The 27955-nt window shown below is 35.2% G+C and overlaps 1 protein-coding gene across 5 annotated transcripts in view; it reads right to left on the bottom strand.

Annotated features, from left to right (window-relative positions):
- Nucleotides 1-606: 606 nt before the first annotated feature.
- PPARA (peroxisome proliferator activated receptor alpha) overlaps nucleotides 607-27955 on the bottom strand; it is a 42481-nt gene continuing 15132 nt past the window's right edge. For 3 of the 5 annotated variants that reach the window (XM_084301499.1, XM_084301501.1, XM_084301502.1), the window contains 7 exons: nucleotides 26502-26547; nucleotides 19784-20028; nucleotides 17020-17180; nucleotides 15462-15600; nucleotides 12518-12720; nucleotides 9030-9477; nucleotides 607-8437 (listed from right to left, as the gene is read on the bottom strand). In XM_084301499.1, the coding sequence (XP_084157625.1) occupies nucleotides 8190-8437; nucleotides 9030-9477; nucleotides 12518-12720; nucleotides 15462-15600; nucleotides 17020-17180; nucleotides 19784-19991 (1407 nt within the window). In that variant the 5' untranslated portion in view covers nucleotides 19992-20028; nucleotides 26502-26547 and the 3' untranslated portion in view covers nucleotides 607-8189. Of the gene's footprint in view, nucleotides 8438-9029; nucleotides 9478-12517; nucleotides 12721-15461; nucleotides 15601-17019; nucleotides 17181-19783; nucleotides 20029-21380; nucleotides 21505-26501; nucleotides 26548-27955 lie in introns of all 5 variants that reach the window. The other 2 variants (XM_084301500.1, XM_084301503.1) reach the window with 1 other exon arrangement.

The following is a 27955-nucleotide window of genomic DNA, read 5'->3' as shown; positions in this document are numbered from 1 at the left end:
CAGAATTTGGCACTGTGCCCATCAAAGCTTGATTTATCCGCTCTTGCTCACTACTAAAAATGCAAAATTACTCCCTGGTATAAAGTTAAGCAGCTAAGTGTTTTCTGAAGGAGGGCCTTGTATATCAAATTAAGGCAAAATCATTAGAATTCTTAATTACACTGGAAGCATACAAAACACCCATTCATGCCACTGGTATTCTCACAAGAATGATGGGCGGGAATAGAGAACCTGGGAGGATTCTCCAGGTGTGCCACCACCCTGCACTCCCCAGGTTCTGATTCTGCAAATATTTATACAAGCTATCAGTTGAGAACCTAAGTGGTTGTACATGAGTTCAGACAGAGCTACATTCTTGTTCATAAAAGCTATTCATGTATGCACGTTCATCAAAAGAGAGATTTAGTTAAGACATTGCCACAGCTTTGGATAAAGTACAAGAGGCAGTCAGCAGAGGGTAACAACGTTTGTCTCAAAACCACACCACCACCATGAGTTATTTTCCTGGAAATAAAACATTGGCATGGGTCATTAATTTCATTTTAAAAATACTTTATTTTTTTAAACCATTAAGGCAAAAACATATTTCAAATTAACTGTGTTTACATTCAGTCTTACAGAATGACGTTTTTCTTTTTAAAGCACATAGGTTCCTACCAGTCTCTATACAAACACTGAATCCAACCTCTTATTTTTTACGGAGAAGTGAAAAAATCAGAATGTAAAAAAAGAAAAATGTTTAGTTCAAGTTTTTTCATTCTCAATCAGTAGGCTGGTAACATTTGAGAATCCATTATCATATTTAGCTATACGTAATTTTTACATACACAAGTGTGAGTGACTGTCTTTCCTACAAATCCCTGTGGGACCAGTGTTTCCATTCTTTCTTGAAAATGTCATTTGCATTGCTCTGACATAAAGAAACTTGGGAACTCGGCTTGAATTAGTGGTATTTTACTGGAAACATGCATTCCATGAGAATTAGGTTTGACTACTCCCTGCAAGAACTGTCTGCTCTTTAAAACAAAACACACCCAAAAACTCCTATAAAAATAAAAAAGGTGGCTGGAAACAATGATTTTTTTTCCTTTAATATTGATATCTTGATTGATATAATTAAACACTTGGTAGCTTTACTTATCAGAGTTCGACAACACTAACCAAAATGTGCTTTTTTGTGTCATATCAGATAACAGACGATTTAAGACATCATGAAGTGTTTTAACATCATGATGTAATTAAACTGTTGTTATATTCCTAAAGAAAGAGCAATTGTAAAAATTGTGAAATAGCAGGAGCAATATGAAATGCAGCTCATCTGAGAAGCTGATATACCAGACATCGAACAGTAAAAAAGGGGTGTTCTTGTTAAAAGCTGTAACAAAGCTAATCAAAGTTTTAGTGTTATTACTAAAGAAATAACTAAAGCCATAAATGTTTGTCCACTTCTGAAACCAGAGGAAAATATTTGTGGATACATGGCTTCACACATCCCGCCATCCCACGGGATTCATTTGTCAAGGGAGCAGAGTGAATGACTCAGAAGCAGCTTCCTCCTCTTCTCTGCACCACAGGACAGAAGCAGATGAACATCACCAGTCTGCTTAGTGAGGAGCTGCCCAAGGGAGCTAGCGGTGAGCACCTGCACACAGCATCGGTAACAGCCCTCAGTGGTGCAGCAGTACTAACTAGAAGGAGGGCCTGGAATCAGAGAACAAGGGCAAAGGCACTGTGTTTTCATGAAGGCAATCCCTACGCTAGCTGGCTACCATGTGGCAAAACATACCTGTAGTATGCGAATGTGCCAGAGGTAGTAAGTCTGGATGTGAACAGCACTTGGCATGGTTATTTGCATATGAATCATCGAGCAGTTTTGCTAATCTTACCATTCCTGCTGCACATCAATGTTGAATGTTTACACTCCTACACAGTGGGAGGAGAATATACTATTTACATGTTGCCAATATTTTGGTTGGTTAATATTTTCCACCACCATTTTTTTTTCTTCCAGGGGTAAAGAATGCCATAAAACTTTTTGCATTGATTATGCTCTTTTCTTCCATAACGGGAATTACTGTACATGCATACCCAACCTGAGAAAATACACCAAAATATTTAAAAATGGCTTTAAGTACCTTACTCTTGATCTTGCAGTCCAGTCCTTATTTAAAGCCAAGCCTGTAATGAGCTTAATCTCTTTTGTGCATGTAGCCTATCCCCCAAATTTCAGCTCATCTGAAATTGAGGTCCCTGCAGTAGAAATTCTGTTTTCAAATATCCTTGCAGTGGAATCTGACAAGATAGCACTAATACAATCAAGAAGATCAAGGGAAAGATGGAAAGGAAAACAAACAAACAAACAAAAACAACAACAAAAAAAACAGCTTCAGAAGCTGAAAAAGCTTTAAAAACCTGTAAGCACTTTACGGAAAACAGAAGAGGAATACCCTTGCCCAGGATGAGCTTAGTTAACCATGAATTTAGATCACATATTTGCAATGTAAAGTGATATATCTAATGGTACCTTTTACAGGTTGTGTTTTTTTCATTGCTGCTTAAGAAATTCAGAAAAGTAGCTGTAGGTTACAAGAAAGTTCAGTAGAGCTTTAAAAAATTTGACAAAAATATCGTAATAGACAACATACCTGCATGATGACACTGACCAAGTAAAAATTTCAAGCTGCAGCAATTTGGGAAATACAATTTTATCTATTACAAATAAGATACAGTAAGTATAAATCATTGCAGGGACATTCCTGGTACATTTTGCTCCTACACCAGGATTCATTAGCAGGAGCACTGGAGGCACAGATTGTCACGCCGGAATCGCAGGACACAGAATACCTATGAAAAGGCTCTGAATTCATCTCTACTTAAAACTGTAAAGGGAACACTCCTATTGAAATACTGTTATTGGCTTTTCTGTGTTTTGTTTTGCACTGCCAAATTACTGTTTAAAAACACATCTAGAAGAACTGCAGATCAATCTCCACGCAGATAAAAGGAAATAATTATCAACGTACATTGTTATTTCTAGTAAACCATGCATCAGTTTCTCAGAAAATAACAATAATGCAGTACTTAGAGATCTACCTCTTTTTAGTTCTTTTCAGTCTTTTGAGAAAAATGAACTACTACTGTGCTGTAAAGCAAAGATGAATTTATTCATCTTTCCTGTTGGTGAACTTGAGTTAAAACATTGATAATATTAACTCTGTTTTGAAATTACAGCTCTTCCTAACCTAGACTTACTTCTATTAAGATGAAATAAAAGGAAGTCTATGTTCTATGTGAAATTACATTTTGAAATTTGGTTACAATTATCAATACCAATATTTGATAAGTTGCAGAATTTCTGATACTTCACAAATGACAGAGGAATAAAGGCTACATGGGAATAAATAGCTGTTTGTCTTTGACTGCAGGCCCACCATCCTTACCCATAAAGTAAATCTTTCCTCACTGTACAAAAGGGTTCACAAGGTAAAGTATGAAACATATTTAAATTAAATAATTTACATATTTTTCTTAAAGCACCTCTGTAATATAATTTAGTGAAGGTTTATACCTTGCAATTATATTCTGGTATTTTACAAATTGAAACATGAATAAACGGTATTACATTAAATTAAAATATCCCACAGTACATAATATTATCAATACTCTTAGATCAATCCCACATATAATTTAAATCTCTAGTAAGAGGATAGCAAAGCTGATTCAATCTAGATTAAAAAAAAAAAAAAAAGGCAACTTATTATCAAGAAAGCACTTGAGATATAAGCAAGTACCAGATACCATACTACACCTTACATTTCAACACTTACTAAAGGATTGGGGTTTTCAGTGAAGAACCATTATTTATAAGAACTTATGCTTAAGTAATATCCCAACAGCTGCAAATGCATTTGTTAAATACAGTTGCAGATTTTCAACTAAGTAACATGGTTGCTTTTAAGGAGAGACAGAGCTGAAATTGTTCCTCTTCAGACAGAGTACAGGCAGCTATGGTGTAACCTCCAGTTTCTCTGTCTGAGATGCTAACTTGACCATGCTTTCCATTAGAAATAAGGAGGAAATTCAAATTTAATATTATGTGACCCAGCTCTCGTGATGAGTAAATCTCCAAAGCTTTAGCAGTTTGAATAAACAAACAAATGTTTAGATGCTTATTATAAGCTCTTTGATTTGCAAACTTGTGCTAGCTCTCTCATGAGAACGGACTTAGTGCAACTGCTGGTATTTCCTAAATCTGTGCAGGCCAGAAATAAAGCTAAAATATGCTCTTTGGCAACACTTCAGCTTTCTAGCAGCTGGCTAGAACCAAAGCACAAAGGCACATGGAAATGGCAATTAAATTAAAAAAAAAAATAAAAAAAAATCTATAAATGCCAAGAAAGATTCAATTTCTGTAAGTGGAAAGCATTCCTGTCTATTGCAATACAATTTGTTTTTTAAAATTAAAGTGGACATCTGAAATTTAACAGGTACAATGTAACTTTTTTTTTTTTTTAAAAGGAAAGCTGTGCACACAGAATAGTACACCTTTAAACAAAGTATTAGAGAGGTAAAAATGAATATCAGATTTCCCTAATGTTTGAACCATTTTGTTTTTTTTTTTTGCTTGCTTGACTTTTTGTTTGTTTTCCCTTCTGTCAAAGTACCTCTTGGATCCCACTAAAGCAAAAAAATAAACAACCCTAAAAATTGAATAGGCTGTAGGTTTGTTGAAAACATTAAGTTGTACTATTGTTCCCTAGGATTTTTCTCTATCCACTTGTGGTCTCTTGTTCTAAGCTGCTTGTGGGTACCTGGTGCCTAACCAGGGCTCTTCAGTGCTACGATATTAAAATAACTTAGCATAGGTATGAATCAGATCAAAACTATACATAACGAGCCAGTAAGCCTTTAACAAATCTTTATCCTAAAATCTGATCATTTTCCCTCCAAAGATTAAAATATTAGACCATCTCTAAAAGGTGGAGATGCTGAAGGCTCCTCAATAATACATCTAAAATTTGGCAGACTCCAAAATTCCAGAAAATGAACACAAATGGAGTCATTTGTTGACATCTGGTTGGCAAATGCCTACTGCAGTCATCTACAGAAGTAGCCAACGTGTACTTTGTTAGCACACTTTATTAGATGTGTAATGCTGAAATTAAGAACTTCTTTTGTACATTAACACTTGGGAAGTGAATTGTCTGCTCTGTGTCATTCTTTGAAGATATTGTGGATATGTGCATCCTGCAGCCCTGCAGACATTGGAATTTATCCAGAATTTTAAGCTACGTTAACATCTCATTCATATTTCTGTAATTCACAATGTGTTCTTTCCATATGTTCAAAGGTCCATGATTTAATTTAAAACAGAAATCATATGCCATTGTCCAAACAATTATTAAAAAATGCATGCTTTTTTAAATAAAAAAAGAAAATGCATTCAGAATAGAAAAAACGCAAATTACTTTCCTAATGCGTATAGTGGGATCCTTTTACAAAGTAGCTGCATTACGCTTTCCACTGAACAATGCTGTTTTCAATTCTTCATAATTTTGCCAAAGTTAAGTATTCAATATTAAATTTTCCATGTTTTTGAAAAGTTTCAGTAAAGTGTTTTAGTCAATTTTGAAAATAAGAACAGGGAAAATGCATTTTTTCTGCAGTGATTATGTCTGTCTGTTTGTTTTTAATGAGAAACTTCAGTACATGCAAACAATGGAACAGCACTTTCAAATTTGCATTTTGCACACATACGAGCTTTGGGAAAAAGAAAAATGCAGCTTGCATTTAAGACTCAGCTTAAGATAGTTTGCTATTAGAGTCTCCAAACTTAGAATTTAGACTGTCATCAGCTGCACTGAGTGTGGTAAGCACTGCACTACACAATTCCTGTGTATGGATGCCATGCCACATGTACAGATCCTTAGTATGTCATCATGACATTTTGACACTTTTTTAAATTGGAGTAAGCAGTAGAGCATATCCATTGCCTAAAGCCCACAGCCCATAGTAAGGCAAGGCTGAATTGAAGAATCAAGCAGCATCATTGCTAAAATCCTCATATTTCTGAGGGCATACTGTATATTGCTGCAAGACACAGACAACAACACATTTCTCATCCACTGTTTCCTGGGAAGACAAACAAACTTCTCTTAATTAAGTGTTAGAAGTAGTTGTAACATAATGCTTCTAAGACCCAGCTGGGGAGAAGAGAAGGTAGTTGACAGGGAAGGTGAGAGAGTTTTGTGCATATGCATCTATTGCTCCTATCCTGCCTTAGATCATCACCAAATTTAAGGCCGATGCTTTAGTATTTCACACTAGGACCTGTATGAATGGCCATCACCTAGATAAAGACCAAATTATTTTCAAATCTGTAATGTGACCAGTCAATGTTTAGCCATGCCAGTGGGCCTTTAAAAAACAAATGTTGTGACAAAAATAAGCCTCATTTTATGATGCTCTCACTTTATGCAACTAACTTAATTTTTTCAGTAAAGATTTAAGATTCTGAAGTCTTTGAACATACTACAATAAAACAAGCACAATGTGTTCTCCTGTGCAACTGAAAGCTTAACTATTGTGAAAATACTAGGATTGGCTTCTGATTTCTTTGTGTTATGAAACTGATAATAAAATAAGGGAATAATAAAAGGAAATTAACAGTATTATGTAGGAATTTATGTAGAAATACCAGGAAATTACCAATAAAAAGGAAATTTAAAAAATTCAAGAAAAAGAAATAGTACAGTGCTTTGCATGCAACTAGCATTTGCTTCCACATTTTGCGCATTAATCTCTGATAAAGAACCCTGTAAAATACCGAAGTCAAGCACTTTCATTTTGGCTTATTTTGCATCAAGAATAAGTACTCTTGTAAAACCACCATATGCCTTCAGATACTCTCGACTGTACTCTCTTTCATGTTACACAATTAAACTCCACTCTTGGTAATACTGTCACCTTATCCACTATGGTTGTAAGGACAAGAACAAAACTTGGTGAAATAATCTAGCTGTTACCTGTCTGGACAAGGCCTACGGAAGAATAGAAATATATCTGAGTGGATAACTGAAAAAAAGAAAAAAACATAATAGTGTACTCATCAGAAAAGTAAACAAGTTCCAAAGATTCTATACTGCCAAAACACAGGACAAGAAAGTGCTTTTCTTATATAATCTTTTCTTTAGAAATGATCACTGAAAAGCTATCACTGCACTGGAATACTGTGCAGTTAAAATTATTTCTGTACTAGGATCAGATTTTTCAGTCTCTCCAAAACTCAGATGAATTCAAAATTGCAACTTTACACCAAAACTGCATCTTGAGCTACTACAAGTTCTCCAAAATACACATAGTATAACATATTTTTCCCCAAGGACATTTTTGTATTTCCTTAAAACCCTTTCCAGACAAGGGCTTCTTTGCTTATCACATCTACTCTTCAAGAAACATCTGAATGAAGCATGTCTGTTGTACTTTAGATACCACTTAGGATTTTACTTAAATTCTCAAAAGTACTTCTTTTCAACATTCTAATCCTAAAGTACACCAATGTCATACTATATGAATCTGTACTGCACTTCATGAAATTCAAGCAGTGGCACATCAAAGTCTTTCAAATTTTTTAGTAGTGTATATGCAATAATATCAAACCATTTGATACACCTAGACTGACTGTCTTTAAGAAAAATCATTAGTTGGTTCTCAGTAATTACCGTTAGCCAAGAATGTGTAATCTTCATATATATATATATATATATATATATATATATATATATATATAAAATCTCTGGGAAGAATTTGCTAAATTTGTTATTTTAACTTTAAATGACTAAGCCAAGAGGAAATATATGTTGTTTTTTGTTTGTTTTTTTTTTTTCATTTCTGTTACTTAGCATTCTGATTTATTATACAAATATGAATTCCTTACCAATCTTCAGATTTCCAAATAAAAGAACAGCTGTAAGACACTTCATGAGCATTATAATCAGTGTTTTTCTGCAGAACTCTTTCAAAAGAGAAAAGAACCCAAACCAAAAGAAGTGTAGCACTCCAGTTACCTAGCTTTTAAACTGTTCATGTACTGAACTGAGTGATCAGCTGATAACTGAGTTGTTTTGCTCCCATCTATTATTAATATTGCTGTTGTCTTTAAATATTGTGGAAAAAAATACTAAAAATCCTTAATACATATCCCTGTAGATTTCCTGTAGTAAAGGGTGTAAATGTGCATCAGATTCAGTCTTCTTGATTATCTGAACAAGTTGAGCATGTTCTGTGACAAGTTGTCGGAGGTCAGCCATTTTTTGAAGAAGTTTTGGGAAGAGGAAGGTATCATCAGGGTGGTTCGTTTGCAAGTGAAGTTTCAGTACGTGCACAATGCTCTCTTGCATTTTTTCAATGTGTCCTACATTTACAAGACCAGGACGATCTATTCTCAAAACAAACAGAAAAATACATGTCACAATTTAAAAAAATATTCTTTATCGTATACTACTTCAAAGATTCGATGTTGTAGGCTACAGTGTAAATTTACATTATACACTGAAGGCAATGAAAATATTCTCATCAATTTCAATAGGTTTGAAACAGGCTCAAAGTAAATCTTTATTACAGTAATAATAGTAATAGATAATATTTCTGTTACCCCTCAGGACGGATTGTTTTCAACGCCCACAGTTACTTGAGGAGAGAGTTCATAGTACTAAATACAACCCATGCCACAAAAGCAAGGAAAAGAAACATAAAACACCCTCCCACCCTGAAAATGAACAATCAGCAAGAGTCAAAAGATGAGCAAAGCTATAACCTGCATCTGCCTCCAATCTCTTTACAAATTGCTCTTCTGCCCATTTGGTAGATAAAAAGTTTTCTACCCAGTCCTAAACTCATAAAAAATCTGCCAAGCCCCAAACAAAAACACACCATCACACTTCACGTTCCATTTTAAAAAATGCAGAGTAAATAGACCCCTGTCTACCTTGAAAATTTGCAGCCTTGAAGAACAAATACGTAGTGCTTACCTCCACAGCAAATGATGGCAGCGACAAAAAGGGATATATCGCTATCATCCAATTCCAGTGCATTGAATTTCATTGCAAAATCAAATTTTGGCTCCATTATATCACAGAATGGCTTTCTCAGACTTTTCAGGAACTCCCGTGTTATAAAACCATTTCCATAGGCTACCAGCATCCCATCCTTGTTCATTACTGATGCTAACATAGCAAAGATGGCTTCATAAACTCCGTATTTCAACAGTGTCACTTGATCGTTCAAGTCAAGATTGGAGAAGCCAGGGATAGATTTGGCAAATTCAGTAAGTTCTGTGACAGTCTCTACAGAAGTACACTGGCAGCAGTGGAAGATTCGAACTTCTGCTTCCTTATTCTGAATTCCATTGGCTACCAGTTTTGCCACAAGGGTCTTCTCTGCCATGCACAAGGTATCCATATCGTGTATAACAAATGGCTACAGAGAAAACAGTATTAATTCATTGACAAAATCAAAGCTATTAATCATTGGTTTCCTAAACAAACGAATTTTGATGAACCTTTTAAGTTTCATACTAATCAGTTTTCATCTATCAATAAACCTTGAGTTCTTTCATATTTCTGCATAAAGAGAAACCACACATTACTGAACTACAAAATGCAATGTCTTAGAGCAAGTCTGTCCTGCAAACGACTCAGCAAAAAACAAAATGTAAATATGCATGACATATTCACAGTGAATATCCAGAAGTACTGTGTGTAGTATATATACATATATATATATCCATCTCAGAGTTAGACCCAGAAGGTTCTTAAAAGACGTGTATTACCTTCTCCAGAAGTCCAGGTTATTCTTCCTACTTTCCTATCAATTCCTAACTAACTACACTTGATGCACATCGTGATGCTTTCCTGAAGTATCCTAAGGGGAATACAGACAATCATTCAAATACAGGACAGCATGTTTACACAAGAATGTGACTCATCTATTACTCTTGCGTTTATTATCAGATTTTCATAAACTAGGTCTCAGCTGTTCTTCCACATAAATTTAGCTCACCTTTCTAGCTCCTTTTAGTGCTAAGTCATCTCTAAACCCAGATCCCACTAGAATGTCAGACAACACTAAATTTCAGTCTTGATCACCGTCTTTTCCATAAATAAAAACCCCTCTATTTAAAAAGGTCCATGCATTACAATCTGACGAGCTGGTCTCTTAAAAACATCACATAAAAAAGCGTTCCCACTTTCTTAACAATCAAACAGAACTCTAAAATATTTTGTTATATATTTGAAGAGCAGTAATCAAAACAAAACAAAGGACTATTTATGAAAGAAAAACAAACAAAAAACCAACAACAACAGTGCTTCCCAGTCTATCAAAGTCATAGCAATTGGCCTTGAACATAAACATTATTTCCTTAAATGCTAAGCAGAGTACCATCCCCGTGCTGTTTTGCTTGTCTCAGATTAAACATCACAGATATTTTTTTGTATTTCTTTATAAATAGAATTCATCTATTTTACTTAGGAAACTGTAAAACATTAATTTTTCCCTACAGTCCACTGAATCACTTTGGATGTTGTACACTTTTTCCAGTGCTTAGAACAATTCCATCGGATTTCTGTACTTAGTACAGAAATTTTTATGTGCAGGTGGATATGAGAGAAAAGCAGCAGAAAAATCAAACACCACTTTTTGAACTTTGTTAGATGTAATCTGTCATGTAAATTCTTCTGGAATTTATCATCATTTCACTATGCAGAAAACAGGTAATGCCAAGGTCTTAGGATCCAAATTTAAAAAGGACATCTTGCCATCACGAAAAATGCTAGTTTGTTCTGGAATGAGTTATAGTGATGCCAAGAATTAGGATTCTCTGAAGTGAAATCTTATTGCATAGTTCAGAAACAGGTGGATTATTAATTACCAACAACACCCCCCCCCCCCCCCCAAAAAAAAAAGGTTTTGTTAAAAGATTCTTTTCCTAAGCAGACATGATGAAATAGCTGAAAAACTCTCCTTTTTCCTGAATATTGAAGAATAAAGGGACAGCCTGTTTGCAATATATTAGCTCTGATTCCTCAGCAATTTTTTTTTGTAAATTCACTAGGATACATGCGAGCCTCTATTACTTGGTGATATTATTACAGATGACTGTAATCTGAGAGCCATTACATCAACTTCATCCCATAAATACAAACACAAAAAATAAGATGTAGAGATCTAGGATCCCTGCATGTACATTACATATTGCAACTTATGATTCTGATGTGGTAGCAAGCTTGAAAAGGACTATACGGAGATAGTTACTTGGTAAGGTGTTAAAGCATGGTATTTACTGTAGGCTCGTGTCAGCTTGTATCCCAAAAAGGTTTATGGCTTATGGTTGTTCTTAATTTTTAAGCACCTCATCAACCCAGAGAAAGAGACTGGCATTATTCATACATTTCTCTTTTAATATAGAAGCTTGTATGCTTGGCTAGACTACACTACTGGGGGAAAATATCTCCCCATCTCCCCGCCCCGATTCATCCTGAAAATAAGACTCCTATTTTACTACTGATTTTATCTTTTCTATATGATAAATTACAATAGAATTATAGAAATTGTAGCTAAAGTGAAACAAGTCAGTCCTTACAATCTTGTGTGCTACAGAACAAAAAGCAGTCGATAGCAGAACCTAGACCAAGCTCTTCATTGTCCAATGTTGATTTCCTTGCCGTATTCAACCATTTCTAGAAAAGTTATGCACATTATCAAAACAGTATGGCTCACAGTTAAATATCAAATATGTTGTGCAACTGGTGAGTAAATATTGCACAATACATACTAATTAGTAATGACCAAAGTACTATAAGTAAAAATGCATAGAGAACATGTAACATATAACAGTTCATTATAAAATCGTGGATAACTTATCCTGTAAGAAAAATAAACAGTATAGCATACATGTCATCAGAAACTTGTATGCTTCTCCTTTTCAAAATAACCATACATTTAAAACCAGGAAGGCTGCATGAGGAAGTGGAAAGAACTGTTAACAAAGAATTACAAACTCATGTTCTCTTTCCTACCATTTATACTTCTGTGATTAGAACAAGAGTCATTCAGAGCTTCTGTACACCCTAAAACATAACAGTATTTATCCTGGTATCTGTGGCTGAAAAGCATTTGAATTATTTTTTTCCCCGACTTTCACACTAGGAAATTAAATCTGAACCATTTTCCCCCACCCATACCAAGAGGTATTCACATTCTGTTTCTTGATTAAGAACTAATTTTATTTCCCTTATCTCTCCTCTATAATTTAAGGTTCCTAAAACTTTTTATTGTTCTTATAGTGGCTAAAAGCAATTACATTTACTATAGGTATTCTTTTTTGTGTGTGTGTATTTCATTTCCATATTAGCATGTTATTTATTTTCTGAAAGATTTGCTTATGAGTTTAACAAATCATTGTACCACCCTTACGTGCTTTCCAGCTTTACTTTAAAGTTATAGCAAAAGTACTTACTGGATTGTTATTAGTTTTCCCTGCAAGGATGACTCTGGCTTTAACCTTGTTCATATTGAAGTTTTTCAGGTAAGCATCATGAATTCTTTTAGCAAGTGATTTAAGATCTGCCATTTCTGAATCTTCAATATAACTTTCACCTGTTAGAATTTCTGCCTTCAACTTGGCCTTCTCAGACCTTGGCATTCGTCCAAAACGTATTGCTGATAGGAAGATATAATTGTAAAACAAACATGTTATACAAAAACCTACCCCTTTTTCAATTGCTGAATAGAGCAGTAAGATTTTTCATCTAGAAAAACTGAGGTAGAAGTATCAGACTTACTATGATAAATTCATGAGTGAAGTAGTCTTATCCTTTCCAACAGACAGTGACTGAGACCCAACTAACAACACCTGGCACATCAGGTTAGTGTACTACACTGAAAGTAATCGGACCTTTCAAAACACAATCTGGTATCTGCGATGATGCAGAATACATGACTTTTTCCTTCTACACTACCTAAGTAGTTTTATCTTTTTCTCTCCTCTTTGTGTCCTGCAGTGCCCAACATGGAACTCAAAGGTCCACCATGGGAATTCTAAAAAGCTAAGTGAGGAAAGTCATGTCAGGAACTTGGCAGAGGAAACACACACCGACTGGAGAGATCACAGAATCACAGAATTGTAGGGGCTGGAAGGGACCTTGAAAGATCATCGGGTCCAACTCACCTACCTGTCAAAGCAAATTCCCTAGAGCAGGCTACCCAGGTAGGCGCCCAGACAGGCCTTGAGTATCTCCAGAGAAGGAGACTCCACAACCTCCCTGGGCAGCCTGTTCCAGTGCTCTGTCAAAAGATGCCTGGGGGAACTCTGCAGGGAGGTAGCCCCAAATTCCAGTGCTGATTTTGAAATGGCTAGGGTATTCATTTCTTTAGGCACTGGATGTTCAGTTCAATGTATCTGTACTGACTGGTGAGAACAAAACAGACCAGAAACTCTCATTAATGCACAAAGGTTATAGTCAACACAATCTCCTCCCATGCCCAGAATCAATAGATTAACCCTTCAAAACTAGAGAGGATGAGAATAGAGTTTGAACATGCAATCCAGTCATTAGTACATCCTTTTGAAAGGCAGGAGATGTGAGTCTGAAACACCATTGGACATGGTGGTCTTCCCATTTCTTGGGCCAGTGCTCTTGCCATTTAGCACTAAAATAGGCATGTCCACATGCTTCTTCAGTTTCATCTTAAAACTAAAATAACTCAATTTTATACAGGGGCCTACCCTCTGATAGTAAGCAAGGTTTTGAGAAGGCTAATAAAGCTGGTTGCTCTTTCTTGCCTATTTCAGCAGCTAACCACTGGGAGGACAAAACCTCACTGCTTTAACTGAGCAACACCAAGCCTGTGCAGAATTAGTGCTTCAACATGCCTGAGGAATCTTCTTATGACACAAGAAGGTGATTTGAGGCATGATCTGCAATGCAGTTTTGGACTTCAATGTAAGTCCTTCCATGGATGTCCTGCTCTGAATCTGGCCATGGGTCTATCAGAAGAGTGTAAGAGTATCTTCCCTAAGCTGAAACTTACAGGATAGAGGTCATAGCTGTAAATCTAGTTAAGGTTATTTTCCTGAGAAGCACTGTCTGCAAGTTAGCAGTCTTCTCATCCCCTTCAGCCTCCTATACATTTTCTCCAGTGAAACTGCTGCTTCCTTCAGCACAGGTGCCCACAGTGCTTTAATAGCATGAAACAGCTTCAACTGAGCACTAATCCCTGCCATCCAACACAGCTCCCTACTCAGTTCCTGTCCCTGAGATGTTACTTTGTTAGCTGGCACACTCTTCCTAAGTCTGTTGTTTCAATAAGTTTATTACCAGTCCTAAATGCGACTCTCCAAATGCACTTTAATCTCAGTCAAGGCGTTACACACAGGAACCAGGCTTCCCCCAGAACCAGAAAGTCAGCTTTCCCAATGTCTGTTGCTCGGACTCTAGACTATGCTGCCAGAGGTGGCTTTCCCAACTGGGTCCCCACCCCAACTATCTCGACTGCATTGTTTCCTCAGGAAGTTCATCTCTCAGCCCACAGCTTTTCATGTAGCCCAGCAACCTACTCCCAAATTGCACCTGCTCTCAAGTTCAGCCTTGACACCATAAGACTTAACGTAGGGAAAGCAAACTGCTGTCATCTGGCCAACGACAATATGCTTTCTCGTGGATTGGCCTCTCCGTGCTTTATCTTCTTTCTTCTCCCCTCTTTACCAAAGTTGCTTAACAAGCTACATACAGTGCATAGAACTGCCTTGTGGGGGTAATATTGGTGTGTAAGTCAGAGTTAAGCCATTAACACAAACAATAATATAATTCTTAAACTGTGTATCTAAACACTCTGAATTTTTACCATTCCATTTAACAAGCAACGTACTTCTAACTCTTGCCCCACAGTCAGCCCTCCCCCCAACACTCCCTGAACCACCTGCCCAAGAGCTGTTGCACTGTAATCTGCAAAATAATTAAGTCTGGTTTCCTACAGATTTCCTCCCTGTGTCATGCCCTCCCACAATAAGCTAGCTCTCCTCCTGCTCCTCTAAAACTCCCCCGGCCAAAATTCTTCCAGTACTGGAACTTGTTTCAATGGCACCAATGGTGTCAAAGTTCTGGGTGAAAAAAAAAAAAAAACAAAAAAAAACCAACAAGCAACTAAATATACAATACTATGGACAAATGAACATTCAACACAACTGTGTAAAATTCAGAAGAGTAGATTTAGCAGCTGTTTATCAATTACTTCTACTAGACATTAGGGAAATTGGTGTTGTCCCCCTACCCCCTCCGATCTATACCGTAAAAATCTGAGATTCAACTCATACAAATAAGCATAAAAGTTATCCAAGTGTCTGCTTCCAGAAGCAGACCCTGGGTAGGAACAAGCAAATTATTAATGGCACTCTTACCTACCATTATGTGACATTCCAACTGAAAGGCACTTTTGAAAACGACAGTATTGGCACTTATTACGATTTTTTTTCTGAATTTTGCAGTTGCGATCACATTTATCATAGATGAGTTTTAATCGGATTGTTCTCCTAAAAAAACCCTACAAGAAATTTGAGAAGACAATATGTAATGTTAAATAGTCGTGACTACTGAACTTTATGATACATGTGATTTTTTAATTGTTTAGTGATATCAGTAGAAAAACAATATGCAAAGCACAATCTGTCCGAAGGTAAGAATCTCCCACTCTACATGGTGAAGTGGTGTGTATGAAGGCATATACAGAATGGAAAACAAGAAAGGAGGAAGCAGCTTTCAGCTCTTATTCTTGGAAGAGAACCAAGACCCCAGAGTACCAGAATAAGTTTTCTTTTAAGGACTAAGTAACACAGTCACATCCTGCTTTTGCATACATTTTCTGTGTCCTCTGACAGAAACAACTTTAATCTTTCATATGTGTAAATTACACAAATGCAGAGATTTAACACATCTCTTCTCTATTCAGCAAACGTGAGGGCTATTACAATGCAGCACAGTGTGTAGAAAGAGCCAAGGACACAAAAATAGGCATTACAGAAAAGGCTATACCTCAGCACACCTTACCGTGATGTCTTGATACTGCAATGTAATACTAGTCTCAAGCTAAGAAATAATTAAAGGGTTAGCAAAGCTTTTTAAAGTCATTGCAACACTTTGCTTCACATGACATAGTAACAGATGTCATCTAGGCTCTGGGGCTTTCTGGCCACATTTGATTATGAACTAGCTCTCCACCTCTTCAAAGGCAAGTACAGTTTCTGGGATTAATTTATAAGATTTATATTTGAATTATCACCTTCTGACATGGAGCGTGAGAGAAAAATATACATGTATAAAATTAATTCTTTTATCAGACATAATAAAGAAAGAAAAAGAGGAGAAAGAAAAAGAGGAGAAAAAAAACAACACATTGGAAGTAAAATAAAAGAATCTTTTAATTCCTTGGCCATATCATCCCCAAAATTATACATTAATGATAACATTACTTTGCCCCACAGATATGCACTGGGTCCAAAACTACAAGAGGTACAATACTAAATGATTTAAGCAGAATGTGGTGGAGATGAAATATTTGGGATTTGTTAGTGTTACAATGGAAATGTAGCAGGCTCGCATGCTTCTCACAGCTATACTCCCAACACAAATAAAACACTAGTGGAGCAAGTAGGCTTTTATTTTTGGTCACAGTTTAGTGTTTTAAGTTGTTTTAGTGTTTAACTAACTAGTTCCACAAAAGCAGCATTAAAATTGTCATTGTGCATTGCCTCTGCTTGATGAAGGTCTGGTATTGAGTTACCGTAGCCAGTTACAGTATCTGAACAAATTATTTCTCAAAAAAGATCACAGATATGTTTATCATAGAAATAATTTTAATGGCTAGAATTATATTAAACATTTATGAAACAAATGCTTATCTCCGTTTAACCCTGCAAATAAAGCAACATGATTTAGGCTCTTAAAAAGAAAATTACGACTGTACCTTACAACCTTCACAAGCATGTACTCCGTAATGGTAGCCTGAGGCTTTATCCCCACAAATTCTACATTCAATGTTTAATGCTCCACTGGGTGATTCATCTATGCTACTTGGAGCTGTGGCAAAATTAATGGATGAAGGACTGGATGCTGGTGAAAGGGTGTCTAAAAGAAAAAGGAACACTTCATAAATACTATACTAAACCCACAACAACAACAAAAGAGATTATTTTAAAAAATAATCTTGAGTCAGAATTGAATAATCATAGCCATTAAGTGAACTTGGCAATAAGAGTTTGGAAGTATTTCATATTTATATTAACATACAAACATACAAAATACAAGGCATATCCTGCTAATTTTGATGCGATACAATGTCAACAAACAAAAAGCCTTACTGAGAAAGAAAGAGAAAAATCAAGGGTTTTTTTTGGATTTTCCCACATCTAATTTTTTACTTTGTATTTTTCAATTTGTTCTCAGTTTGATGTGAATATGAACTTGTTTAATCCCAATACTTAAAATAAGTAACTAAGTATTCAAAGAATTTTTCATTTCAACCAAGGAAAATTTCATAAATATAAAAATACACATGTAACTGTCTTCACGAATAACTAATTTGAAACCAAGAAACAATATTCAACATGTATCTACTACTCAAGACAAATAGTAAAAGATACAAAAAAGAAAAAAAAAATCTACATCAACAACAGAGACCTCCCCCATGGCTTCAAGTCTGTATCACAATATCCATTGAACCTGTCACTCACTCTTTCCAGAAAGGTTATTAAGAGCTCATCCCGCTGTTACCATCTCTTCTGCCAGCGCTCAGAATGAGGTCTATTACTATAGCATGACAAGAGATGTATTTGTAGCTCAAGCTGAATTAGTCCAGCACTTGAAGACACACTTAGAAGTCCCACTGAGTGAAAAGCTATCATAGTTTTAAATGGTCATCTAAACTGAGAACTAAAAGGCAGTTAAACACATCATTTTTCTAAAGAAAAGATTTTTATCAAAGTGAAAACATACTCCTTCACATCAGTAAAAAGGCTAAACAAATATTAAAAGGAAGGTAAGAAGAGTGTCTACTTCTAAGATAACGAGGCAATAAAAGTCTTGCTCAAATATTTTACCTTTTGGGTATAATGGGAAAATAATTTCTGGATTGCTATACAATGAATGAAACAAACTCTCAATTTTACTACTAGATAACACGTTACAGAACCAACACCTTCCAACTTCAATTATTTCAATTAATATTTCCACCTTGTTTGAAGAAAATATTTTCTGAGGCCAGAATTTCTTTTATCTTCCATCTTGCAACTTGCACCACAAGACTTCAGCAAATTAATGGGTGTGTTATTTTAACAGAAAGATTAAGAAACACTTACAAATGTAGGTCAGCAAGTATTACATTGGAAAAAAAAACTTGGCATAGAATTCAGTCTTCATTGCCAGCACTGCCAAGCCCACAGGTAGAGTCATCAACAACAGCCTAAAACCCAGGATTTTTTTTTAAAGTATGATTTTCATTTCTTTTTATGTGTCTTATGGAATTTGAGCCTTAAACATTTACGTTTTCCATCTTCAGTAACAGCAAAACTTGGAGTTTTCGCAATGAACACTGAATACTGAAAATAAGCTGATACTAGAAACTGATCCAAATTATTATAGGATTATAGGACTTGTACACATATACACACACAAATAATTAAAAAAAATCATACTACAGATGAACTGTATTATAAAGCCAGTACATATAAACTTTTCCTGTATGAGGCATATCTCTAGCTGTGGAACTCTGCAACCAAAATGGACCCAAACTGTATTCTAACAAGCATTTCTTTGGGCAAGAGTGCCAAGGGACAGCTCTTCTTTCTTCCAAAATTTACACTATTAATTTCAACCACTTGTAGCACAGAGGCACACCTCAGTTTTATTGGCACAATTTTTGTAAAGTAAAATTGTGATCTGGTGATCTCAGCCTAAGAATTAATTTACAGTAAAAAAATAAAAACACACAAAAGCAAAAACAAAACAGAATGCAAAACAACTAGAAGGTTAATCATAAACTTAATCTTAAAATGGTTGTACTGCTAAAAGGTTTGTAAAGCCACAATTTCAGAAAGAATATGTTATTGATGTTATTGCAGTGTCCCACAACATTTCAACAATTTCCATTGTGAACCCTCAAAACAAATCTCACACAAAGAAAGATCTTTTGACTAATGACTACGTAGTATATAGCACTCTCAGATTAGTTAATTTTATCAGGGTAGAAACCATTAGTTGAATAATGCTACTCATGAGAAGGGGGAGAAAACAGCAAGTTAAAAACACCAATACATTAAAATATACTGGAATTCTGGGTGCACTTGTAGGAGCTTGATTGTAAATATATTTTTGACTGATATTTCATGGTACATTTCAAACACTTGTGATTTAAAGAAACTAAAGAAATGGTATTTGTTTTAGTGCAATATCATTACATCCTATATGACTAAAATATATAACATCTTTTCTAGAAATAGTGATATTAAGAGTTATTTTGAAAAAGAAAACATTGATAGTAATGATAACTTAAAAAGCAGCAAGTTTATGTTAAGCAATTTTAGCCCTAAATATATTAAGATGAAGCTATTATCAATTTATATATTTTTAGTGTCATTTAGTCATAAACAACAATTATTACATTAAAAAGTTCCTCATTCCTACTATTATGTATTTATAAAAGCAAGTTTCATGGTAACCAAAAACTCTCTTACCTGTTATGACTGATCCGTCAGATCCTGGACCATTCCCCAGTGACTGAAACTCTGTTAAACTTAAAGCTCCAGAGCTATCATCACCTAGAGACTGAGAAATGTCTTGAATATTCTCCATCTCTTGTAGAAACTCTCCAGATAAAGGGCTACCTATATCATCCTCCTCCAAGGGAGTAAGTGGATAGAGCTGGTTTTCAGTGTCCACCATTTTGGTCAAGTAGAGCTGTCACTTAAACTTCTTTACGCTGGTGGGAAAAAAAAAAGTCCTGTGCTTACAAATTCAGAATACATATATTTATATTCAATTCCATTACACTCAGAATATTGAATACATGAACTTTAATCTGATAATGAAATATTATACAATATTCTGTTTCTCCAGAAGCTTTATGCAACATGAATCATTGACAGGACAGGGAAAAAAAGTCCAAAAAATATTTCAATATGATGAAAAGATATGACGAGATCAATGGATAGGTTGTTGTTTTTTCTCCTTTGCTGTTGAAGGTTACAAATTATGTTTCTATAGCACGCATTAATCACTTCACACCAAATTTCACAGAAAAATAAGTATCAATATGATTACATATTGTGTGAGAGCAGTCTTTTCTCACTTCATCTAACAAGTTTAGATATGTTGATTTGGTCCTCTGTTCTCATCTCTTAGATTTATTTGATAGGTCTTATGACACTGCAGAGAACAAAATACTGCCTTATACTATAATCTTTATAGAAGCAGGTAAAACTAATGGGTTTTGACCTGCTTAGGTCAATGAACTTAACACCTTCATCAAGAGTGCTCCAGCATATGCAATCCAACACACCTGTAATTCCTACAGTTAGATTTATTTCCCACAGTGAAATATGTTTTCAAAGCTGCCTTCCAAACTTGCCACCAGCATTATCAATTTTGAGTAACAGTACAGATTCTTAAAAAAATGAAGTAGTTATTTCAACTAATAAATGTGCTGTAGAATGTTGCTGCTGCTGCTGCCAGGACATACTGCTAAAAGAAACTAATTTTTTGCACTAATTGCTGTGTTGTACTCCGCACATGTACAGACACATCTCAATTCAGTATTGACCATTCAATGAACACACGCTGGATTGCAGGGAAGCTTTGACTGTTACTGTGGTTACTACTCAATGCTGAGCTTCACAAAGAGCCACGTGTATACTGCAGTTTATCATGGAGCTTGAATTTGCCAATTACTGGCTATATGGGGATATGCCAATACTGGTTTTTCAATAAAAAGTGCTAGGTCATGATAAAAACAAGTGAACAAACAGAAAACCCAACCTTCCTTGATGTTATTTAAAGTTTTATATAAAACTAGTTTGGCTTCTACGACACTACATGCTTTATATTAAGAAATCAATCCATGTATTTGATAATTTGTAAATGACAGATTAATCCTATGAAAATTGGGTATTAGTTCTAGTTAAACAGTTTTGTTTTGTTTGCTATATAATTGCCCAAAAGATGACATCTATGAGTGCTACAAAGAACTACTGCTTTACATACTAATGACAAAAGACAGCTGTCACTTGTATTTGGTTATATAAAAACTTAAAAGGATTTAGACTAGCAAGTTACCTGCCATCAAGCTTTTTCTCCCTAGACTGATGGCAAAAGTCTGCCTTCAATTATATTTGCACAGACGTAACTGAGGGCAGAATGATCTGCTCTGCGGAAGATTAAGAGTCACGCTTGCAACAACCTGCAAGGTACACACAGTTTTTAAGAGATTTATTTTCCAAGTGCACTTAGCAACATGCTCTTTCCACTATTTCATGGAAAACCAATGGTTCATATATATATCATTGCTGCGGTGTTTTCCAATGTGTTCATTATATGATGTTAAAGCAAAACAAAAAATATACATATATATATCTGTATAGCATAAGGCTTTTTATCCCACAGTCTGCATCCTTCAAAGCATTGACCAGCCAATTGATGTTATTTAAAATATATACACTAGTCTTCTCTAAATTTTCCTCTGATTTTAAGACTACTCTTTTTTTTTTTTTTTTTTTAAATATTTATACCCAACGTCATACTAGTACAGCTGATGTACCATTATGCACCACTCATTTTAGCCAAGTGAATGTTAACCCCTCAGGTACAGGAAGAAATTGAAATTGTATTGTAATCATAATCTCTGGCGATTAAAACAAAACAATATGTTCTATATATTCCTTCTTACAGCTCTATGCACCATTTTACCTGTTTTTCATAGAATTCTTAAAGTTAGAAAAGACCTCCAAGATCATCTGGTCCAACCACCCCCCAATCACCAATATTACCTATAGCAATATAAATTCCTATTTGTAAACTATACTCAGGCTCCCTGAAGAAAAACATTATTTGAAACATGATAGCTTTAACTAGAAATGAATAAATAATTTGACTATAAAGAAGATTTTCTTGGCAGTAACTGTCTCTTTAAATTACTGTTTTTGGCAAAATCCACTTTATTTGAAGTGTTATCAGGTTGCATGATGAACTACAGAGGAATACTGAAATAATGACAAAACATCCCTTTTAAATCAGTGTCTGGTAGTTACATTAATTTAAACATTCAAACAATGAGCAAAGAAGCAGTAGCAAATACAAATGTGTTTTGTATTACGAGGTAGCAAACAAGAATATCTAGGAGACTAAGAATAAGAATTTATCCATGATTTGTAACACCAGTTACAACACTGTATGTCACTATTTATTTTACTCGGATGTGCCACATTGTTATTCTATCACTATACACAGCTCAGTGTATCTAGAAATAACAGGTAAATTAACTATCCTATTTGATATATTAAGTACTCAGTAGGACATTGCCAGCACTGTACTGGAATATTTATCAGCAATGCAAGGATTTTCATCTGTATCTCAACCTCAAGAGCATCCAAGAAACTGTGATTATGATAATTGATTATTTTGGAACAGAACATTATATTGGAAAACTGAATCAGAATAATTCCTTTCACATAAAGTACTGAACTGTAATTGATATCTATTATAGTCACTACATAAATACCACAATTTGAGACTACTTAGTAAAATCAGTTTAAAATATCACTTTCTTTTAAAGCTCAACAGTTGTCCTGTCTCCAAGAACTACCTTTGTTTCTCTTATAAATCTTACTGGCTTGTGACATGACAAAATATTAACAAATATCTACATTTGATACTCATAAGGATGACAGAAGACTTAAAATTAACATCACTCCAACATACATGGCCATAGTTACTTCTGGAAAAAAAAAAAAAAAAGGCTCAGAAATTGTATGAATGACAGCACTAAATAAAACACTCCACCTAAAACAAAACAAAAACACAAATTAGCCTAATGTTTTAGGAGCATATAGTCACACATCAAAAGAAAATGCCACAGATTGTGTGCTATTTGACAGATTTTATTGTTAAGCCATCTGCATGGATTCAGACCAATGCTCCCAATCTCAGAGATTGCTGCAAAGGCTGTTACAAAGCACTACTTTGAAAAAGTAAGAAAAAGAAGCAACAGCAAACATTTCTGGTTAACACTGTTTGTTATTCTCTGCTAGTACCTTTAACTGGGAATATATTTGTACAATTTCTCTCTTAAGGCAGCATGAACCATCTCCATAAAACCTGGAACTAACTCTGCAGTTTGCTGTTAGTTATCTAGCCCTGTCCAAATCTGGTGCCACCAGCATTTATTACACATCTTACTCTCCCCAGATTTAACTGGAAGATGTCAGACTTCAGTGGAGAAACAAGAAATCACTTATGCATTTATTTGTGAAACCAAAGTTAAATTACTATTGCTGTAAATTGTTTTGAGGGAAAGGAGTAAAAAAAAACCTTGATGTATATCATTTTGATAATGGAAGCTGAGAATAATATCAACTGTTCTCTGGCAATCCAAGTGGACTACCAAATTTGTCTCCCTAAGGAGCCATCAACAGAAAAAGGAAGAAACGAATGGCAGAGATTATGATCAGAACTGCTCCTCCAGCGTGCTGATTGTAACAGCATTGCTCATGGCACAGAAACATGACGTTCCTCTGTGGACGTGTAGCAAGAATATCCCATTATCGCTGGGGAAGTTTCAGGAAGCACCAGGCTCTGGGTAGCCAGCCCAGTGTTACTTGAAGCTACCTGCTGAATCACACCCGCCTCTGTAACAGCAACCCCTTAATCTTTTAAAAATACTTGTGCTGGACTAAGTGAACAGCAAAGTTCAACTTTCAATAAAGTAGGCCTTATTTGACAAGAAAGCAATGAAAAGACTTGATAGCTGAACTCTAAACATGGCAACAGCTTTTTCAACAGCACAGTTTTGTCCAAATTGAGTCATACTTCTCCACATTTGCAGTAAATATTTAAAATTCACCAGACTGTTTAGCTAAATTTATATAACAGCTCAACAGCTAGTGAAATATAAATGAAGTAGTTTTTGTTTTTAACTATTAAATGACATACCCTTTTGTACTTTCAAACACTGCCAGTAAATTACAGCTGCTTAATCATTATGGATCATGTCAATGGTTAACTAGCTACTTTAGTGAGCACAGCTCTTACATAACCATCTCTGAAGACAAAACATACTAACCTTTCCATTGCTGAAAAAAATATTTTTATCTTTTTTTCAGACGCACAGAAACAAAACATTAATGTAAACCACCTAGTATTCATACAATGAACTCCTTGCATTTTGTCTTCTCTGTAATTGTGCATGTTTATACATGCACATGCTTTCATTGGCAGCTTTCACTTAATATGCATCAATACAGGTCATATGAAAATAAAACCTCCGCCGTAAAAAGAGTAACCAGTACAAAGTTTATTTAAATAACATTCTCAGAGAGTAATTTGCTTTACAAGAAAAGCTTTACATGTTGCAAGAGTAGTTGGAGGTAGCTGCAGTATCCACTCACACGCCTGTATAAATCAACATTTCTTCTTATTCTGAAGACTTTAGGAAAATCCTGTGCTTGGGACATTGTCAGAGGATTTTCTCAGTGTCCCACACAATATTCTAGTCTCCATACCACCTTTCCTACACCCGCATGCAAACACACAAAGGAAACTGATAACAAGAAAGACTGATATAGAAAAATGAGAACACAGTTTCATATAATTATTGTTTTAAAGATAAACAGATTTTACTGGAGCTCTCTTACAGTCTATTATCTCCGCAATATGCCATCTTTTTGAGAAAGTCCCCCTCTCCCACCACCACATTGCAAATAACCAATGAGTAACTTACCTATAAACTTGAGGCAGGTTTTAAAGAAATCACAGACAGATAATCAAAGAAAAATGCCTATTCATGTAGCAATCAGTAATTTGCTACATTTTGGAAAGGGTTGGTGGAAGACTAAACCCCTGGCTGTTCCACATTTAATACTTGCCACACTAAGGATAATCCCAGTAAGGAGACAGATCTTTGAGAGATCTCTGAGAGAGATCTCTTTGAAAGGTCTCTGAGAAACAGTAACAAAGTCTGGATTTACTGCATAAACAAATTGATCGTTTAAAGGGCTTGCTTGCAAATATCAAGGTTAAAGTTGAAACAATCATTACCTTCAGGTCACTGAGAATATTGTAGCTGAATACAGAACATTTAGAAATAGCAAGTACAGTAGATACTTTTAGAAAACTTAGGTGAATAGGAAGACCCTCAACAAATAAATAAGCTGAAGGATATTTCCAATATCCTGCTTCAACACATAAAAATCATCAAGAGAAAATAAAATTTGGCACCTGAAAGTATGAAGTCCTACCTCCTATCTGGGAAAGGGTGCATGTTTTCTCCTTTGTCCTCTGACATTTAATAGTTTTGATACTTTGTAACCATCCACACCAGTAATATTTTGTATTTTCCATAGCATTAAGAACATAAAACAATTTACAAATGAATCTTTTTCATGTGCCACCTCTTCATCATGGCTGCCAGTTGCACACATGCATGTGTACACAGAAACTATGCTTTTTCCCTTTTATACAGTTGTACTCCAAGATATCATACACAACTTGTAAGCATCCTTGCCTTTAAATTAAACCAAAATTCACATATTTAACTTTCAAAAGTAATACTAAAATTGCAAAGTTAAACTATTAAAAGTTACAAATTAAAAACGTCTATGCAACCACATTTTTTTTTTAGGCACAATAACAGAATGTACTTATATACTGCAGTGTTCTTTCCCCAAATTATTCCCTTTACAAGTGGAAATGTATTAAACAGAAATGTAACTACACAGCTCATAGGACAACGCAGTCTATACTAGTCTGCAGCGTTAAAAAAAGAAAAGCTGTTAATTTATTGGTCAATCAAAAGGGAAAAATATTGTTTGCTTAGGAAAAGTGGTAGAAAAGAAAATCCTCTTTCTCTTATCTGATTTTAATATCTCTGATCTGTAAATATACCTGTAGAATTGAAGAAACAGTAGAGAGTTCTTGAAGGAGGAGCAGAGGCCATGGAGACAAGCCTACTGACTTACAGAAGTGGGGAGCATGATGAGTTTTACATGTACTTTTCTCCCTTGAAAACACTTCTGTAATTGCATCAGGAGATGCAGAGATAACACTTCTAAAACTACACGGGAAGTGTTGTTAAAGCTCCGACACACTTCAAATATTTTGTTGATTGATACTAAAAGTAGTAAAAACAATATGGGAGTATTTGTTTGTTTTTATATTACTCAGCCAAACCCGAGCAGAACTTACTGAGCCAGGCAGCGGCGTTTCTTTGGTCCCAGGATTTTCTGTCCTGCTGAATTTTAAAAGACATCACGTCCAAAAAGAGAGAGGAAAGGCAAGATTTTCTTATTGAAAATTAACAATCTTTATCAACTTTTCCATACATGTAATTTGCCAACACCAAAAGCAAACACTTGTAAAGACAGGACAAAAACAGATGAATTAACATGCTGCACAAGCAAGTCAACAGTAAGAAGATGCACACGAGCAGTGCTGATTAATGACAGGTTAGGTGTGAACAAAACCACATGAGCAACTGACTGCACATCGCATTAAGCAGGAGCACTCTTCAACTAGATGTACTCTATCAGACTGGCAGGGAAATACACAATACTTCCATGGTGCAGCACCAGCTATTAGCCCACCACAACTAGCAGAAATTTACTGATAAAGCTAACATGACATTTAGGCAAAGCGATGAGATTTTAAAATTAAATCTGTTTTGTGACATATGCAGAGCAGAAGTTTTCCAGCTCTGTAGCAAGGTACAACAATGTTGCCAGAAACTCTTATCATGCAACATACATGGTATTTCGCATGCAGATGAAGGTTCCCACCAGTTAAAAATAAATAAATAAAAATCCTCAGTTCTTAACATGTAACCATATTGTTACTCAGTTATTTTTACTTTGAAAAAGTAAGGAAATGTCTTAATAAAACTATAAAACATCATTTACATAACAGTGCTACAAATCCACACTTTTCCTGGTACAAACAATTTTAAAAATAAGAATATATTTAAGGAGATATTAAAACAAGCAACACCTGTTATTTGGCAAAAAGAGTATTACCAAGAGTAAAACATAACAGGATACAAACTCTGTAAAGAAAACTAACAAGGGTTGTCAAACAGGTAGCCATACTAAACATGAAAGATTCCTTACCTAATATTCAAGTGCATAGGAGCCACAATGCAGAATATTAATAGAAGTTCAAGGCTCTAGGACCATCTGTTTAATATTTATGTCCCTCTGATTAACATTTATGTCCCTCCCAAGAAAAAAAAATAAAACCTCAATCTGTATGATTATAAAAACACTCAGTAAAAGGCAAAACATTCAAAGTCCTTCTGCACCACTAAATAAAATACTATCATATCTCCTTATAAAAGAGAACTTTGAATCACTTGTAACTGCAGTATATACAGAGGCACTGTTCAAAATTTAGCATTTGCAGCAATATCATAACCTTTGAAGACCAAAAAGCCTGAAATACCTATGGAAATAATTCCTTAACACTGCTCAGCTATTAAAATTTGGGTATACTCTACACAGAAAGAGTGGAAAAAAGTGACTAATCAGCGGGGGGGGGGGGGGGAGGGGCAGGGAGGGAAGGCAGATTGAAAAAAAATGCAGAGGCCAATGGCCAATGACATCATTGCTAGTAGTCCCTATATAACTACTTTGCATTTACTGAGCCAG

Source organism: Netta rufina, assembly GCF_964035555.1.
Source record: "Netta rufina genome assembly, chromosome: 1".
Lineage (NCBI taxonomy): Eukaryota > Metazoa > Chordata > Aves > Anseriformes > Anatidae > Netta > Netta rufina.
This window is presented reverse-complemented; position numbering and strand designations above follow the sequence as displayed.